Source organism: Heterocephalus glaber, unplaced genomic scaffold, assembly GCF_053883595.1.
Source record: "Heterocephalus glaber isolate CG9 unplaced genomic scaffold, H.glaber_assembly_v1.0 deba00001825, whole genome shotgun sequence".
NCBI classification, from domain to species: Eukaryota; Metazoa; Chordata; class Mammalia; order Rodentia; family Bathyergidae; genus Heterocephalus; species Heterocephalus glaber.
Window position 1 is genome coordinate 25,615 of NW_028258488.1, and position 16,686 is coordinate 42,300.

The 16,686-nt window shown below is 60.2% G+C and overlaps 2 protein-coding genes across 4 annotated transcripts; one reads left to right on the forward strand and one right to left on the reverse strand.

Moving 5' to 3' along the window:
• Positions 1 to 5: 5 nt before the first annotated feature.
• Positions 6 to 16,281, reverse strand: LOC147820649 (uncharacterized). 3 transcript variants are annotated; one of them, XM_087203967.1, is made up of 7 exons: positions 16,048 to 16,281; positions 4,770 to 4,843; positions 4,184 to 4,275; positions 2,407 to 2,573; positions 1,794 to 1,948; positions 1,519 to 1,702; positions 6 to 487 (listed from the first exon to the last, which is right to left on the reverse strand). In XM_087203967.1, exons 3-7 carry the CDS (start codon positions 4,267 to 4,269, stop codon positions 6 to 8), a joined length of 1,074 nt encoding a protein of 357 aa, XP_087060093.1. In that variant the 5' UTR covers positions 4,270 to 4,275; positions 4,770 to 4,843; positions 16,048 to 16,281. The 3 variants fall into 3 exon arrangements, with proteins under 3 accessions (XP_087060093.1, XP_087060091.1, XP_087060092.1); XM_087203965.1 differs by having other exon boundaries at positions 6 to 736; XM_087203966.1 differs by lacking the exon at positions 4,770 to 4,843 and having other exon boundaries at positions 6 to 736.
• LOC147820650 (uncharacterized) lies at positions 6,789 to 13,359 on the forward strand. Its single transcript, XM_087203964.1, has 5 exons — positions 6,789 to 6,864; positions 8,934 to 9,063; positions 9,328 to 9,451; positions 9,706 to 9,813; positions 10,872 to 13,359. Exons 2-5 carry the CDS (start codon positions 8,968 to 8,970, stop codon positions 12,656 to 12,658), a joined length of 2,115 nt encoding a protein of 704 aa, XP_087060090.1. The 5' UTR covers positions 6,789 to 6,864; positions 8,934 to 8,967; the 3' UTR covers positions 12,659 to 13,359.
• Positions 16,282 to 16,686: the final 405 nt, after the last annotated feature.

Consider the following 16,686-nt stretch of genomic DNA (forward strand, 5'->3'; position numbering starts at 1 on the left):
ACACATTACCCCAGGACGCCCGCTGGCCAGCGGGTGCGCTCCCCGGGTCGGTGGGCTTTCCCGGCAGGGTCTCCATGGGGCCCGGGCTGTGTTCCGCTGCGACCCCCACAGCCGGCCCCTCGGAGCTGCAGTACCTGGGTCACAGGTCGCCGCGGCCTGGACACCCTGGGTCCTGCTGCAGACGCCGTAGGAGGGGGCCGGGGTCCCTGTCCCTGTGTCCACTCCGTCCCCACCCGACCGGCACCGTCAGCCCTGCAGCAGCTTCTGTTGAGGCCAATGACGTCGGTGACGAAGGTGTTGGCCCCGATGAAGTCGCCGGCGGCGATGATGTTGGTGCAGCTGGGGCCGGGCCTGGGGCTCTGCTCTCGGACCCAGGCACTCAGGGATGGCAGCGCAGGCAGCATCAGCTTTGCCGGGGACTGGGCTGGGTGCGCAAGGATGTAGCCCAGGGACTCCGGCAGGTTGGTGCCCGCCACAAACAGGCCCCCTGCATGGGAGGAGCGGCTTACACAGATGTGGCCTGTGAGCCCCAGCCGGGGCCAAGGACGTCCCAAGGCCCATGGGGGGGAACAGTAAAGTCCCAAGACGTCCACGTCCCGCTCTCTCGCGTGTCGGACACCAGCAGCCCCAGGAACTGGGGACTGGCAGTGTCCAGTGGTTCCCTCGGTGTGGACCCCACAATGTAAGAAATGCAGGTGACCGGGGCCGGGCGCTGAGAGTCCTGGTCCCTGAAAGACTGAGAGAGGGACAGAAGGAAGGAGAGAGGGACAGAAGAACGGAGATCTCGAGAGCAGGAGACAGATGCAGCCAGGTGGGGAACTGGGGCAGCCCCTGTGCAGGGCCCACGCCTGCAGGCTCTGTCTCCTCAGAGTGGAGGCGCTGGGTGAACCGGGCACGCGTGTGTGCAGTGCACGTGTCTGAGAAACCCTCGTGGGATGCCGCAGCTGCAAACATACCTCGGGTGGGCACCTGGGCGGGAAGTCCTACCCTCCACACTGCTGCATGGAGGACGTGGGTGTGCACGGGACACACGAGCGTGTGTGCGCGCATGTGAATGTGATACACACCTTTGTGTGCACAGGGATCGGTGTAAGTGCACGTCTGGTCCACACAAGTGTGTGTCACACACATGCACTGGTGCCTAAGTGTGTTATGCACACAGGTGTAGTCACACATGCTTCCATGCTCATGCGTGTTTGTGTATCGAGTAGTGTGCAGGTCTTGTGCATATGATCCTAGACATGCACGTGTGCACACAGACCGGTATCAGTGTACTGTAAACGTGCGTCCCATACGCCTGTGCATGCCCACGTACGAGTGGCTATAGAAAGTACATGTATTATCTGTGTGCTTCCGTGGGTAGGCGTGTTTCCTGTGTGCTTGTGCTTGTGAGCATAACGTGCATGCCCCCACGTGCGTGCACACCCATGTCTGTGTGCATGCTGTCCCTGTGTTTGGGAGCCACACCGGGGTGGTGCCGGCCGGGCTGTCTGTGTGGGGCCCTGCTGGCCCCCGTACCTGGCCGGCTGCAGCTCTTCATGGTCTCCAGGTAGCGGATGAGCGCCTGGCTCTTCACCTGGTCGCCCCACCAGTAGGGGATACCGGGCCAGAGCTCAGGGTGCCGGGCCACAGTGGCCTCATCCTCGTAGGACAGCAGGACCTGCTGGCCGCTCGCCCACAGCTGCAGCAGCGTGGGGACCTCCTGCAGAGTTGGAGTGGTGGGCGGGGAATGGGGTCCCGAGGCCCAGGTGCGCCCCCCTGCCAGCCGAGCCGCCACCCTGCCCTGCACTCACCCCCAGGGACACAGCGTGGCCCCCAAAATGTTCTTGATGCAGGTGACCAGGTACTCGTGCAGGTCCTCGCCGAGCCCCTTGAAGTTCCTGCAGGCCACGACCAGCACCTTGCGCGGGTGCTGCTGCAGCCTCTCCGAGATCTCCGTGAGCATGTCCTGGGGCCAGGCAGGGGAGGCCAGGGGACACGGGGAGAGGCCACGGGGACACGGGGAGAGGTCATGGGGACACAGTGAGGCCAGGGGACATGGGGAGAGGTCACAGACATGCAGGGTGAGCTGCAGACAGCGTGGGGACACAGGGAGAGGAGGGCTGCGGGGCTGCACGCCTGTGTGCGTGCGTGTGCACATCTGTGCGTGCGTGTGCGTGTGAGCGAAGCCCAGCGCAGGGCCGGTGATGAGGCAGGAGGTGCCGCGTCCGGAGACCCCGGGTCCCCTCAGCTCGCAGGGGGACAAGGGCCGGCAGCGAGCCCTCAGCGGCGAGCCCTCGGCGGCCTGAACGCGGGCTGCAGCCCGAGGACCCCACTGCCGCGTCAGGGTCAGGTCCGGGGTCCGGGGGGTCCGGGGGCTCCGGGGGCTCCGGGTGCAACAGCCCCAGGCCCCGCCGCCGCGCTCACCTCCGCCAGGGCCGTGGTGTAGACCACGTGCGCGAAGTGCAGGTTCCGCCGTCAGCTGCTGGGCTCCTGGGCCAGCTGCTCCGAGACGTCCAGCGTCTGCACGCGGCGTGGGCCTCAGCGCTGTCGCCCGGCCGGCCGGGTCCCCGCTGTGCCCCCCGCGTCTGCGTCTGCAGAACCCAGGGCCCACCCAGGGCTGGGACAGAGAAGCCGGGCGGGGAGGTGGCGCACGCCTGTCATCCCAGCACTCGGGAGGCCGAGGCAGGACGATCCCTGCGAGGTTGAGGCCAGCCCGGGCTCCACAGTGAGTTCAAGGCCAGCCTGGACTATGTGGTGAGAGCCAGTCCCCAAAGCCCAGTGCGAAACAAAAGTAACAGAGAAAGTAAAAAGCTAATATGAACACTAACTAGAGCAACACAAGATAATCCTGAAAACAAAAACAGAACGTGAAGTAGTGAAATGACTAAGGATGAAAGAGCAAAATCGTAATATGTACATTAGCAAAAAAGGGGCAAACCATATCGTGAGAGCAAAATTCAACACTAGTAAAAGAAGGAAAACAATAATGAAAAAGCAAAAGTTAACACTCATAGAACACAAACTAATAATGAAAAAGCAAAAACTGGCATTAGGAAGATGAACACCAACTGACAATTAAAATCAACCTGCCTCGAAAGGGCAAGGTCCTGAGTTCGATTTCCAGTACCAAAAAAAAAAAGTCAATCAATCAAATATTAATGTAAAGACAGAAAATGAAAAACTGTTTTCCCTCCCTGTGCCCAAAATAATAAGTAAAAGTGAAATATATGAACATATGAAAGAAAAATAAAATGGTTCATATTCCCTGTCTCGACCCAAAATAATAATGAAAAAGCAAAGAACAACGTAAAAAAGGAAAAGGAAATGCTCCTATACTTTCACCCAAACTAACTGGGTAAAAAAGCAAGACTTAATGTAAAAATAAAATGAAGGAAAAGAAAACAGAATTATGCTCTCTACACAGAATAGTAACGAAAAAGCAAAAACTGATATTAAAGCAAAATAGTAAAAGAAACAAAACAGTCAAGAAAAAGCAAAAGTTATTCTCCCACTACCCAAACTAACAGAAAAGGTTAAGAAAAGTTAACATTCAGAAGGAAGCCAGCAAGGGTCACACTCGCTATCCTCTCAGGAGGCTGAGGCAGGAGGATTTCAAGTTCCAGCCCAGCCTGGACAACTTTGGGAGACCCCGGCTTAAAAGAAAACCGGCAAGTTGCCTCCTCAAGGCATCAGATAATCCCACAAAATCACTCTGTTGGGGCGGGGTACAGGGTCTTGCTCTGTAGTCCAGGCTGAACTCATTATGCAGAGGAAACTCGTGGAAAACCTCCTGCCTCAGCCTCCCGAGTACTGGGACTACAATCGTGCGCCACCTCCCCCTCCTTAGTGTTGTCAGGCCAGGGGGCTCCTCGGGCCTGGCCGCTCCCTGCCCTGTGGGCTGCACGGGGCCTGCACAGAGAGAAGCGGTACCACAGGCCGAGCAGGGAGCAGAGCGTGAGGAGGGACACACGAGGATGGGTGGGGGGTTTCGCCATGTTCCAAAGAAACAACTCAGCCACCCCTCCCGCTGCCTCGGCCGCCTCTGGAAACCGGGCTCCGACAGCGGCGGGGTGGGAGAGCTGGGGTCCCCAACACGGCCGGGAGGGGCGGGCAGCCTGGCGCGGGTTGTGGGGAGCGGGCTGGTGGGTGGGTGGGTGCGCTCCCAGCACGCGCCGCCGAGCACTCGCGGGCCTGAGCTCACCTGGGAGGGACAGCAGGTGCAGTGGGACATCCCACAGCCACGGGCACAGCCCCGAAGTTGCCGGTGACGCTCAGCTGTCTGGCCATGGTGACCTGCGGGGGCGGGCGGAGAGGTTAACCCACAGTTCGGGGTGAAGGGGCACTGTCATGGGCTGAGCTGCTTCTCCAAAGGTTTGTTGATTGACTCCCTGGCCCCAAGACCTCAGGATGCAGCTCGTGGGGACGAGTCTTAAAGAGCCGTGAAGGTAAACTGAGTCCCCAGTACGCTGAGGGCTCCAGATGTCACCCGGGTCCCGGGAATCCGGCGTGGGGACGTGGACGCCCCAGGAATCGGGAAGTGCCACACCCAGGCCCCGGCCCCGCCCCGGCCCCCGCCTGTTGGCTTTCTAGACCCAAGAAAGTGCCGAGCTGCCCCCCCCATGCCCCGAATATGAACCCGCCCGCGGTCACCCCCGTCAGTAAACACGCAGGGCACACGCCCGGAGCCCTGTCTGCCTTGTCCGTGTCCCTCTGTCTGCTGTGTGTCTTGACTCTCGCGCTCTCTCCTCCCCACCCCTCGGCACGTGCTAGTCGAGGGAGTAACAAACCTCCCGGTCCGCACACTGCTCCAAGTCTCCGGGCCCCGCACACCGGGACAGCTCTCCCTGCGCGGCTGGGGTCCCTGCAGGGAAATCTGGGTAAAACGCGAACCGGTTGCCCCCCCCCCGCCCCCGCAGCACTCAGGGCCCCCGAGAGCAGCCTCAGAACAGCGGCCCTGGGAGTGGCAGCGCTCCAGCCTCTGAGTCCAGGTGCTGATTACAAACCAGAGGCTTAGCCGGGCGTGGGGGCGCGCCTGTCGGCCCAGCACCAGGGAGGCTGAGGCAGGAGGATCTCTGAGAGTTTGAGGCCAGCCCGGACTGCACAGTGAGACCTTGTCTCCAAAAACACACCCCAAAACCAAACAGAAGGAACACCAGGCCCTCTCCAGCAGGCTTGGCACCCACGTTCCAGAGGAGACCGGCCGGCGCTTTCCCATCCCTCCCTCCCTCCCGGCAGAGATTGACTAGCAAAGTCAGCTTTGCAGACGGGCTCGCAGGCGGGCCCCCGGGCCGCTGTGCGGATGCTCCCATTCGTTCCTCCCTTCCTTTGCTGAGGCAGGGCCTCGCCATGCAGCCCAGGCTGGCCTTGAACGCACGGAGACCCTCCTGCCTCAGCCTCCCGAGTGCCGGGATGGCAGGCGTGCGCCCCTGCCCGGCGCCTCCTCGTGTTTTGTTAAGGGTGTCACTCCGCGGTCTTCACTGTCATTTTCACAGCCCGACCCGTCCCTGCTCTTCTCTCTGTCACCACCTCTGTCTTCTCAGGGTTTGTTTTCCGCTTTCCCTGACGCGGCTTCCCTGAGCCCCAGCTGCTCCCGGCGCCCCTCGGCCCCTCTGTGGCCCCACTGTGCTTTCCTCCGCTCGCCGTCTCCCTCTGGGTCTCGCACCCAGGGCTGGAGAGTCTCCGTCCCCCCGCAGGGCAAGGAGGGCCTGGCTCAGGGACACCGCCTGGTGTCTCAGGGTCTGCAGGCGGGCAGCAGGCCAGGCCCCAGGGGGCCCCAGCCGACACCGACAGCCCCCGCCGACCACTTCCAGGGACCCTCCCCGAGCTCTCCTGCCGCAGTTCCCCCAGGGCCCAGTGGGGACCAGCAGAGACCCACAGCGGGTCTGAGTGGGGAGGACTCGCCGGACCGAGGTGGGGCCCGCGCCCTGCCCAAGGCGCTGGGCACCCGGGTGGGGGGCGGGCGTCGAGCTCTGGGGGAGCTGGCTCGGCCCCGAGTCTGCACACCGAGTTCGCTTCTGCCCCCTGCACTTCGCCGGGGTGACTCCCGGAGCCTGCAGCCCCGTGGCCGAGCCTCAGGACGGGACGTGCGGGCAGGGACACCCCGCCTTCTCTCAGGAGTGGGGTCGAGGCGCGGCCGGGAGGCTGGACAGGCCCCAGGGTTTGCCTGCTCCTCCAGCCTGAGCCACAGGAAGCCGAGCTCCGCCCCAGGAGGACAGGACCCCGCCCAGGGTGGCCCAGAGAGACCCCACCTCCCGGGGTCCAGGGGTGCAGGCATCTTGTGTTCCAGAATGTTCCTCGGCAGGCCCGCCCGCCAGCCCTCAGGACGAGCAGGCTTTCGGCAGACGGGCCACGCTCTGGCTCTCGCTCTGCCCCTGGAAAGCTCCCGGCGGGTGGGGCTGGCGCCCGGGGCCTCAGCTGCCCTAGACCTTCACCTCATCCCTGACTCTGCCTCAGCCCAACCTACCCTCCTGGGTCTGGGGCCTCGCCCTGCCCTAGGCTCGCCGCCCCAGTGCCAGCCCTGAGATCCCACAGGCCACACCCCTTTTCTGGTGGCCTCGCCCACGGGGCCCCAGCAGCCAATCGCGGTGGGGGGGACTTTCGGCAGGGCGGTGAGATTAGGCCCCACCCACCACCAACCAATTCTGGGTCACCGGTGACTGACAGGCCTTGCTCCGCCCTCTGCCACGGCGCCAACGGGGTCTCGAACGCCCATTGGCGAGGCCGTTTTGTTCTGCATGCTGATTGGCTGCGTCTAGCCTATCCGGCGCAGTGACTTCTGAGGCGCCCAGCGGTCTCCACTCAGGAGCATGGCCGCACCCTGACAGGACCGGCTTCACACGCGTGAGCAACCTCCCGACCCTCAGCGCGACCTCCTTGTCTCAGGTGAAAACTCGGTACCCCCCACCCCCCCCGCCAGCTCCCAAGTCCCTCCGCCCCGAGAGACCTCGAGCCCCGCCCCAGAGGGAGCCCCAAAGCCCAGGGTCCAGGCTCCTCTGAGGACGGCAGACGCCCCCCGAGCTCCGACCTGAGGCCCAAACCCCTCCTGCGCCCCAGGTCTTGAGCAGAGACCCCGGGGGGCCCCATGGGCCACAGGGCGGCCAAGTCTCCCTCCCACACCCTGGACCCTTGTCTGAGGCCCCACGCCCACTGCCCCAGCCCGGGCTCCCCAACACCTCAGCCCCGAAACTCCAGTTCCTCAGACGTCACTGTGTGCGTGCCCGAGCTGAGGGAGCCGAGTTCCGTCAGCGCCGGCCGTGGTCCCCACAGCCCCGCTGAGCCCCAAGGGGTCGGGCACCCTAAGTACCCCAAGTACCCACCGAGAGCTCCGGGCCCGCCTGAGACGCCCCAAAGCTCTCAGCCGGCGACGCCACACAGCCCGCCCAGCGCCCCAGCGCCACTCAACCCTCCCTGACAACCTCAAGTCCCCAGCCTGAGGCCCCGAACGTCTGCCTGCGAGGGCCCCGGTCAGCCCAGACACCCCAAGGATCTCCCACCCCAGGAGCCCAATGCCACCAGGCCTGGGATTCCGAAGAAGCCCCAATTCTGTCGGCACAGGAACCCCACGTCCCCCCAAGATACCCTCTTTCTTTCGGTCCACGGGACCCCGACATTTCCCATGCTACGAATCCCAGTTCCGTCACTCCAAGATGACCCGTGTTCCTTAGCACAAGGGACCCCCAATATCCCCCACCAGAGAAAACCCAGTTCTGTCAGCCCGGGGACCCCGTGCCCCCTCCCCACTGACAGAAATCCTAGTTCTCTCAGTTCTAGGGCTCCTAAAGATCCTCCACCTAGGGCCAGGGATTTAGCTCAGTGGTTCCGTTGCTTCCCTTGTAAGCACAAGGACCCGAGTTCGATCCCTGGTACCAAAAAAAAGATCCTCCACCCATAAAGCCTCAACTCCCTGAACCCATGGGGGCCCCGATGCTCCCCAGGCAAGAAACCCCACTTCTGTCATTCTGAGAAGCCCCGTTTCCCTCAGCAGGAAGGGAAATATATCCTACCGAAGAAGCCCCAATTCTGTCAGCTCAGGGATCCCAAATATTGTCCTCCCTGTGATGCAGTTCCCTCGGCCTGAAGAACCCCAAAACACCCTCCACCCCAAAAACATCAATCACAATGCCAACTGCCCAAGGACCCCAAACACTCCTAACCTGAGAAACCCCAATTTCATCAGCCCAAGGACACCAAATGACCACAACCCCAACCAACTCCCTCCTAAGAAACCCCAATTATCTCAGCCCTATAGACCCCCAAAACACCCTACAAGAAAACCCCCAACTATCTCAGTGCCAGCGACCATCACAACCTCCCCCCAAGAAACCCTAGGGTTTGCTTGTTTGAGGCAGGTCTCCTTTTGTAGTTCAGGCTAGCCCCAAACTCACTGTGTAGCCCAGGCTGGGCTCAAACCAGTGGCGATCCTCCTGCCTCAGCCTCCCGAGTGCTGGGAAGACAGGTGTGCACCACCATGCCCACCTCAGAAACCCTCGTTTCTTCAGCCTCAGCCTGAATTTCCCCCAATCACCTCCACCTGGAAACGCATCTCACCCTGACCACGGATGCCCACCAAGGCCCACACACTGCTTCCCAACCCGGAGTCCCCAGGTGGAAACCCCAGCTCCTGGAACCTCACAGGATTGTGAATGACCCCTCCTGCTCAGTTAGATTTAGAGCTAGTTAGGTTAGGCTCAGGCCTAGGGCTAGGGGTTAGGGTTGGGGTTAGGTTAGGTTTGGGCTAGGGTAGGGACAAGGCTAGGCTTACAGTTTGTTTTAGAGTGCTCCACACCTCTGCAGCACACTCACTTGTACACACACTGCCCCCGTGCATGCACAGAGGAAGGAAGGGGCTCCTCTGCCTAGGTTCCTGTCCCAGACCCTCAGGCCATCCTTCCCAGGTCCCCCTGTTCTGGGGCCAGCAGAGAGCCCAGCCCTTGGCTCTCATCCTTCCACAGGTGCCTGTCTCTCCCTGCCTGCTCTCCAGGCTCCATGAGTGGCCAGAGCTCCTCGGAAGACAGCCCGGAGGAGGGCTCCTCGGAAGACAGCCCAGAGGAGGGCTCCTCGGAAGCCGGGCAGAAGCCCAAGGTAGATGCGTGCTGGGGAGGCCAGGCCCAGCCCAGGCAGGGTCTGTGGAGGGAGGTGGGGACCAGACCCTGGGGTGGGGGTAGGGTTGCGTCCCAGGCTGTGGGGACAACTGGTGCTCAGCGCACACAGGTGTCTGGGGGAAGCAGTCTGCCTGCCTCACAGAGACCCGGAGCCAGGCTGGGCCCCGCAGGTGCAGTGGAGGAGAGGAGGAAACTCCATCCCGGGAGCTGGGCTGGCGCATCATACAGAATCTCTTTTCTCCAGGTCAAAGACGCTTTCAAGGACATTTCCAGATACTTCTCCAAGGAAGAATGGGCCAGAATGAGAAAGTCTGAGAAAAAACACTACAGGAATGTGAAAAACAACTATAATATGATGCTTTCTACAGGTAACAAATCCTGAATCAGACTAGCCTGGAAACAGGAGGCCTCCGGTCCCTACGTCCCTGGAGCTCTGCCTTAGGGGCAGCACACAGCCCCCTTTCCCGTGGAGTCAAGTCTGGAGGGAACTTTGTTGTTCTGCCCGGTGCAGAGCTGAGCTCTGCTCCAGCACTTGGAGAGGCCATGTCCACTTCCCCTGCCACTGCCTTTTGTCTCTCCTCCCAGCCATTCCCTTACAGGAGGAAGATTTTGTTCCTTCCAGGTCTCAAACCCCATCAACCGGCTTTCATGTGTCGCCGAAGGAGAACCAGCAACCCCCCGGTGGATGACACTGAGGATTCCAATGAAGAGTGGACGCCTCGGCAGCAAGGTGAGGCTGGGAGGACATACAGGTCACCTCCGGAAGTGAGGCCAGAGTGCAGTCTCAGAAATGTCTCAGAAGGAAACTAGGAATCTAAGCTTCCTGGAAAACATGTGTTGGCAAACAAGCAATATGCAAAACCATACGTACAGTAAGAGGCTATTTGTATGGAGTTTTTAAAGGTGTGAGAAACTATGTATGAGCATGGTGTGCGTACGTATACAATTACAGGTACAGTAGTAAGTGAAAATACCTAAAAATCTGTGAACAGGAAACATCAAATCCAGAGCAGTTACCATCACAGGAGGAGGAGAAGGGCTGGGGGGTGGCTTTCCAGTAGCTTAATTCTTGTTTTATTTTGTGTCCATTTTTGTTTTCAGATTTTGAAACAGAAATAAAAAGATTAGAAAGTTGTGGTGGAATGCTGAGATCAGACTGAATTAGGAAGGATGTGCAGGGTGTCCAAGGCCAGCCCCACACTATTTGTTTTTAATTTATCATTTCGAAAAGAACATTTTCACTAAACTTTAATCACAAGGCAACTGAAGGAACTTTAACTGGTTTTTGGTTTTTTTTTGAGTACTGGAGATTGAACTCAGGACCTTGTGTTTGCGAGGCAGGTGACAGCGCCCCTGAGCTAAATCCCCAGCCCTGAAGAAACCTTGAGTGACAAGCCTGTCCCCAAATTTCTCCCTAACACTGATATTATAATAATTTGGTTGTTGGATTAAATATCTTGGAAGAGCAAGTGGCTTAACATATTATATAAAGATACATAGTTGCTGCTGTTACCCAGTCATGGGAGTTGTTTATAAATTCTAGATATAAACCCCTTATCTCATAAATGGTTTCCATATTCTCTCCCGTTCTGTAGGTCACATTTTCATTCACTTGAATGTTTCCTTTGCTGCACAGTTTTTAACACTGGTGTGACCCCATTTGTCTATTTTTGCCTTTGTTTCTTGATGTTTGGTGGGACGCTCTGTGTCAGCACATGAAGGCCGGTGGTGGGCCAGCCTTACCCAGCGGGCCTACACCTGCCTGACCCGGAACTATTCTCTCAGCAGGACCGAAGGCGGACGTCCAGCCTCGTCCCTCCTGCTCCCTGGCCTTCTCCAGTCAGAGATCTCTCAGTCAGCACGTCAAACGCAGTCACCCCTCTCAGATACCCCCAGGAACACCTGCAAGAGAAAACCTCAATCCACAGGATCCCCGCCTGTGGGACCAGCTTGGGGAGCTGCAAGACGCCGACCCACTCAGCAGCCTGAATGAAGGCGGAGGCCAAGAGGTCCAAGGAAGGTCCAGCCCTGCGCGTCAAAGGATAAGGCAGAGGGGGGTTTCGAGGGCCTCTCCCAGCCCACCCCAAGGACATATAGGGGGATCTGGGGAGCATGAGGGAGGGGTGGAGGTGGGGCTCAGGACGGGCCACGACGTGGATCCAGGGGACACAGGCTCAGGGCGTCCCGGAGAGGGAGTCTCACAGGTTGCAGGAGCCCAGCATGGAGGGAGTGGGGCCCACCTCGGTGATGGCTCACTTGTCATCAGGAGCCAGGGCTCACAAGCAGGTGAGAAGCCCTACGTGTGCATGGAGTGTGGGCGAGGGTTTAGCCGTAGGTCACACCTCATTGGGCACCAGCGGACACACACAGGGGAGAAGCCCTACCTGTGCACAGACTGTGGGCGAGGGTTTGGCCGTAGGTCACACCTCATTGGGCACCAGCGGACACACACAGGGGAAAAGCCCTACGTGTGCACAGACTGTGGGCGAGGGTTTGGCCGTAGGTCACACCTCATGGGGCACCAGCGGACACACACAGGGGAGAAGCCCTACGTGTGCACAGACTGTGGGCAAGGGTTTGGCCATAGGTCATCCCTCACCCAGCACCAGCGGACACACACAGGGGAGAAGCCCTACGTGTGCACAGACTGTGGGCGAGGGTTTGGCCGTAAGTCATCCCTCACCCAGCACCAGCGGACACACACAGGGGAGAAGCCCTACGTGTGCACAGACTGTGGGCGAGGGTTTATACAGAGGCCACACCTCATCGGGCACCAGCGGACACACACAGGGGAGAAGCCCTACCTGTGCACAGACTGTGGGCGAGGGTTTAGCCGTAGGTCACACCTCATGGGGCACCAGCGGACACACACAGGGGAGAAGCCCTACGTGTGCACAGACTGTGGGCGAGGGTTTATACAGAGGCCACACCTCATTGGGCACCAGCGGACACACACAGGGGAGAAGCCCTACCTGTGCACAGACTGTGGGCGAGCGTTTAGCCGTAGTTCACACCTCATCGGGCACCAGCGGACACACACAGGGGAGAAGCCCTACATGTGCACAGACTGTGGGCGAAGGTTTAGCCGTAGGTCACAACTCATGGGGCACCAGCAGACACACACAGGGGAGAGGCCCTACGTGTGCACAGACTGTGGGCAAGGGTTTAGCCGTAGGTCACACCTCATCGGGCACCAGTGGACACACACAGGGGAGAAGCCCTATGTGTGCACCGAGTGTGGGCAAGGGTTTAGCTGTAGGTCATACCTCACCCAGCACCAGCGGACACACACAGGGGAGAAGCCCTATGTGTGCAGGGAGTGCGGGCGAGGGTTTAGCCGTAAGTCATCCCTCCGCCAGCACCAGCGGACACACACAGGGGAGAAGCCCTATGTGTGCAGGGAGTGCAGGCGAGGGTTTAGCCGTAAGTCATCCCTCCACCAGCACCAGTGGACACACACAGGGGAGAAGCCCTATGTGTGCAGGGAGTGCGGGCGAGGGTTTAGCCGTAAGTCATCCCTCCGCCAGCACCAGGGGACACACACGGGTGAGGCCCTGCGTTTGCAGGTACAGTAAGTCACTAGCAGTACAACCACACCGGAGCGGGCATGGAGAACCATGCACCCACTGCACACCCCACACCCCAGTTCTAAGAGGTCCTCAGAGGCGACCACTGCCCCCCCAGAGTGCAAAGGGACCAGACTTTACCAGTTCTACAAATCCTCCACCTTCCTGACAAGAGATGAGGTAGAACAGGGGAGGCAGTTCCGTGAGTGTTCAAGGGTTTTTCCCATCCCCGGACTTTCTTGTCCCCCTGTTCTAATAAACTGTTCTGGGTATAAATCTGAACACCAAGCCCCATCAAGCATTGCTCCCTAATTGCTGAGGGCAGAGGAGCCCAGGAGGGCCTCAGGGAGCTCACACTCAGCTCGGGACTTCTCAGGACCTCCACCCCAAGAAGACCGCAGCCTGGCGTCACTCTGTTTCAGTTACTGGGGAATCGGTTCTTGGGGCCCAGGGAAAGCAACCTGGGCTTTGAGACAGAACTGGATGCTGGCGGGAGATTTTCTGTCCTCCTGGGAAGTGGGCACCTCCCTCCCCTCTGGCGCCATGCTCTTCCCTTGGTCTCTCCTGGACCCTGTTAGGCTGTTCCTCAACTCCTACAGCCTTTGTAGTGAAAGGCAAACAGCAATGTGTGTGTGCACATTTGGAATGCACGCGTACATCAGTATTGGTGCTGGGGGATTGTGTGTGCAACAGTGCCTGTGTGTGCTACGGCTGTGTACATCTACTTTGGTTTTCCTAAAGAAATAAACTATCGTGAAAATGAAATGCTGTGAGATGTTAATATTTGAGGAAAACAGAGCTGGCTTGTATAATTTCTGTACATTTCACTTGTTCGAGGCCAGGTGTGGTAGTGCAAGTCTGTCATCCCAGCACGCGGGAGGCTGAAGCAGGAGGATCCCGGTGACTTCAAGGTCAGCCTGAACTGCACAGTGAGACTCTGCTGAAAACAAATAAAAACAGGGGCTGGGGATTTAGCTCAGTGGTTCTCAGTGGTTCTTTGAAAGCACGTGGTCCCAAGTTCGATCCCCAGTACCAAAGAAAATAAGAAATAAATAAATAAATAAATACAAACCAACCAAACAGTTGTTTGGGACAATGTGAAGTCCTGAAGATAAGCTATTTCTTGAAAGACATTTAAAAAGCCATCAATAGTACACGGTGGGCCTCAGGCCAGCCGGGGGCTGGAAGCCGTGGGCCAGGACAGCGTGGAGGAGGATCAGCAGCTGGGGGCCCGGGGACACCGGCCACTGCAGGGGCCCAGCGCAGTAGGAAGGGCCAGAGCTGGGGACCACGTGTCCTGCATGGGGGTGAGGAGGAGGCTCTGGGGGCCACTGTTTGACATGAGACCAGGCAAGGTTCAGACCCACGTACAGGCAGGGGACAGGGAGGCCGGCACCATGAGGACTAACACGCGTGCAGGAGGGGCGCCAGGCCTGCTCCCCTCCGAGGGCCAGCACCACGCACAACACCTGGACAGACGCAGACAGGCAAGGGGGACCCTTAACTAGGGCCTGAGCTGGGGTGCAGTGAGGCCGCTGTGCTCAGGCAGAGGGGTGTGGGGGCCAGGCAGGCCCACTGACAGCAGTGCCCATCCCGAGATCCACGGTGTCTGCTTTCTTTTCTTCTTCTGATACCGGGGATCGAACTCAGCACCTTGCACTGGCACCACTGAGCTAAATCCCCGGCCCCCGATACCCGCGTTTGCTAATACCGCGTTTCCCTGGAAATAAGACTTGGTCTTCTAATACTTTTTGCTCTAGAAACAGAGCAGGGCTTGTTTTTCAGGGGATGTCTTACTGTTTCCTGTACAGCAGCCTACATTTATTCATGGACCAAAATCTATGTGTCCTGTCCGGGCGCGGTGGCGCACGACTGTAATTCCGGCACTTGGAAGGCTGGGGCAGGAGGACTGCCACGAGTTCGCGGCCAGCCTGGGCTACATAGCAGGACCCTGTCTCAAAAAATAATAAGCAAAAAATCTAGGCACTCAAATGCAGTCATCCTCCGGACCATCAACATGGCTCCCCAGGCCCCAAGGCCAGGCTGCGTTGGCCCCAGGCCCTCTGGTCCAGCAACACAGCTCCCTAAAATGAGCGGTTGGTTCTGGTCGGGGTGGCCCCGTCCTGGAGCACGGGTCACGCGGCTGTCAGCGGGGGACCTCACCGCAGGGATCCTCCACCCACCCCAGGGCTCTCACGCGTTCCCATGAAATCCAGCGTGAAGGGGAGACGCGCGGCACGGGACAGCAGTGGCACCAGAAATGACGCCCGGGAAGAGGGTCGGGCCGCACGGAAGGGACGGAAACCACAGGCTCCAAAGTCTAGAAAGCGCGTCCTTCACACGGGTGCACCGGGGAGGCGACGACGCACGAGGCGCGAGGTCACACGCACGAGGCGCGAGGTCACCGCGAGTCTGCGCCCTGGGCCGTCCGCTCCCGGGAGGGCAGGTGCTGGGCAGTGCTGGGCGCCCACAGTGTGGCCCCGAGCAAAGCTCCAGCGGGACCGGACCGAGGGGAGGCCCAGGAAGTCAATATCGCAGCCGTGTCTGGGAGGCCGGGCCGGGGCAGCAAAGGGGCAGGGAGGCCAGCGTCCCCGGGGTGCAGAGCGCAGGGTGCAGCGTGCAGGCAGGAAGCCCCCAACCGGAACGGTGCCTGTCAGTCTCTGGCACTGGGGACTGGAAAAAGTACAGCAAACCCACGTTTAAAAAAGTCCTGGGCCGGGGAACTAGCTCAGGGGCGCAGCGCCTGCCTGCCAAGCCTGAGGCCCTGCGTGGATGCCCGGGACCAGAAACAATCCAGCCCAGAGTCACAGAGAGATTCTGCATCTTCTGTCTCACTTATTCCCTGGAGGCCAGAGTCAGGCCGGCTCTGTCCAGCGGGGCCACGGAGCACCACAGGTGTGCAGAGCAGGGGACCCGGAGGGAGCTGGGGACCCGCGGTGGCCCAGGGACTCAGCGCAGGGTGGGACCCTCGCAGCCTGGCGGGCCGGAATCCCCAAGCTCAGGCCTCTGGGAAATGTGTGTCCCTGCCTGCAGCCCTGGGCCTTGGGCAGGCCCATTTTCCAGAACCCCCAGAGGGAGCAGTCACGGCCAGGGTGGCTGAGCCTGAGGCAGCTTCCCCTCAGGCAAGACCGAAAGAGGTGCTAATGAGGTGATCAGGCCAGAGCCCAGGGCTTTGTGCATTCCCAGGGCTGGGCGGCCAGGGAGGCGCCAGACAAAGGAGAGACCTCTAATAGCAAAGCCTCTGCCTGCCTCTGCCTGCCCGGCCAGGGCAGCGGACAAAACCTGGGCAGGCCTGTGCCCAGACGGGAGGACTCCTGCTGCTCTCACACCCAGGGGAGAAGGGAGACAGGGGGACAGGTGCGGGGGGGAGAGAGACAGCCAGAGGGCGTGGGTCTCACCCAGCAGGTGCTTGCTTCTCTATTGGAGACGCACAAACGACTCCCCCACACTCCTTCCTGCTAAGCCAGGCGCCTTCCACCCAAAGGACGGCCCTGTTGGAGTTGGTCAGCGGCCGTGCGTGGACCTGCGAGAGTGGCCAGGAGCAGCGCTGTGTCGCCCAGGCTGGCGATCCTCGTGCCTCAGCCTCCTGACAGTGGTGGGATGACAGGTGTGCGCCACCAGGCCCGGCTCCCTTACTGCTCATGGTTGTGGTAAACAGCAAAACTTGAGTCCTCCGTGTGTGCCTATGTTTCTGTGGAAACGTACAGGGGAAAGACTGATAAACCCGCTACCCCACTGTCAATGCACTGCCTGGTCTCCCCGCTTCGCCACCCACACGGGGACAGCAGGGCTGCTCCCCCCCCCCCCACCTCCGCAGGGCCGGGTCGGGATCCCAGGGCCAAAGTGCTCATCCTCTCTTCGGTCCCAGGGTGGCTGCGACCAGGCTGGAGCCCATGCGGGGACATCTGGAAAGGGCAGCTGTCTGGGGGAGAACCCAGGGCCACGGGGGCTGTGGGCAGGAGGGTGACAGGGTGGGGCACCTCCATCAGGGGCCTCGGGCCCAGCCCAGGGCAGCTGGATAGGGCTCAGCCCAGACC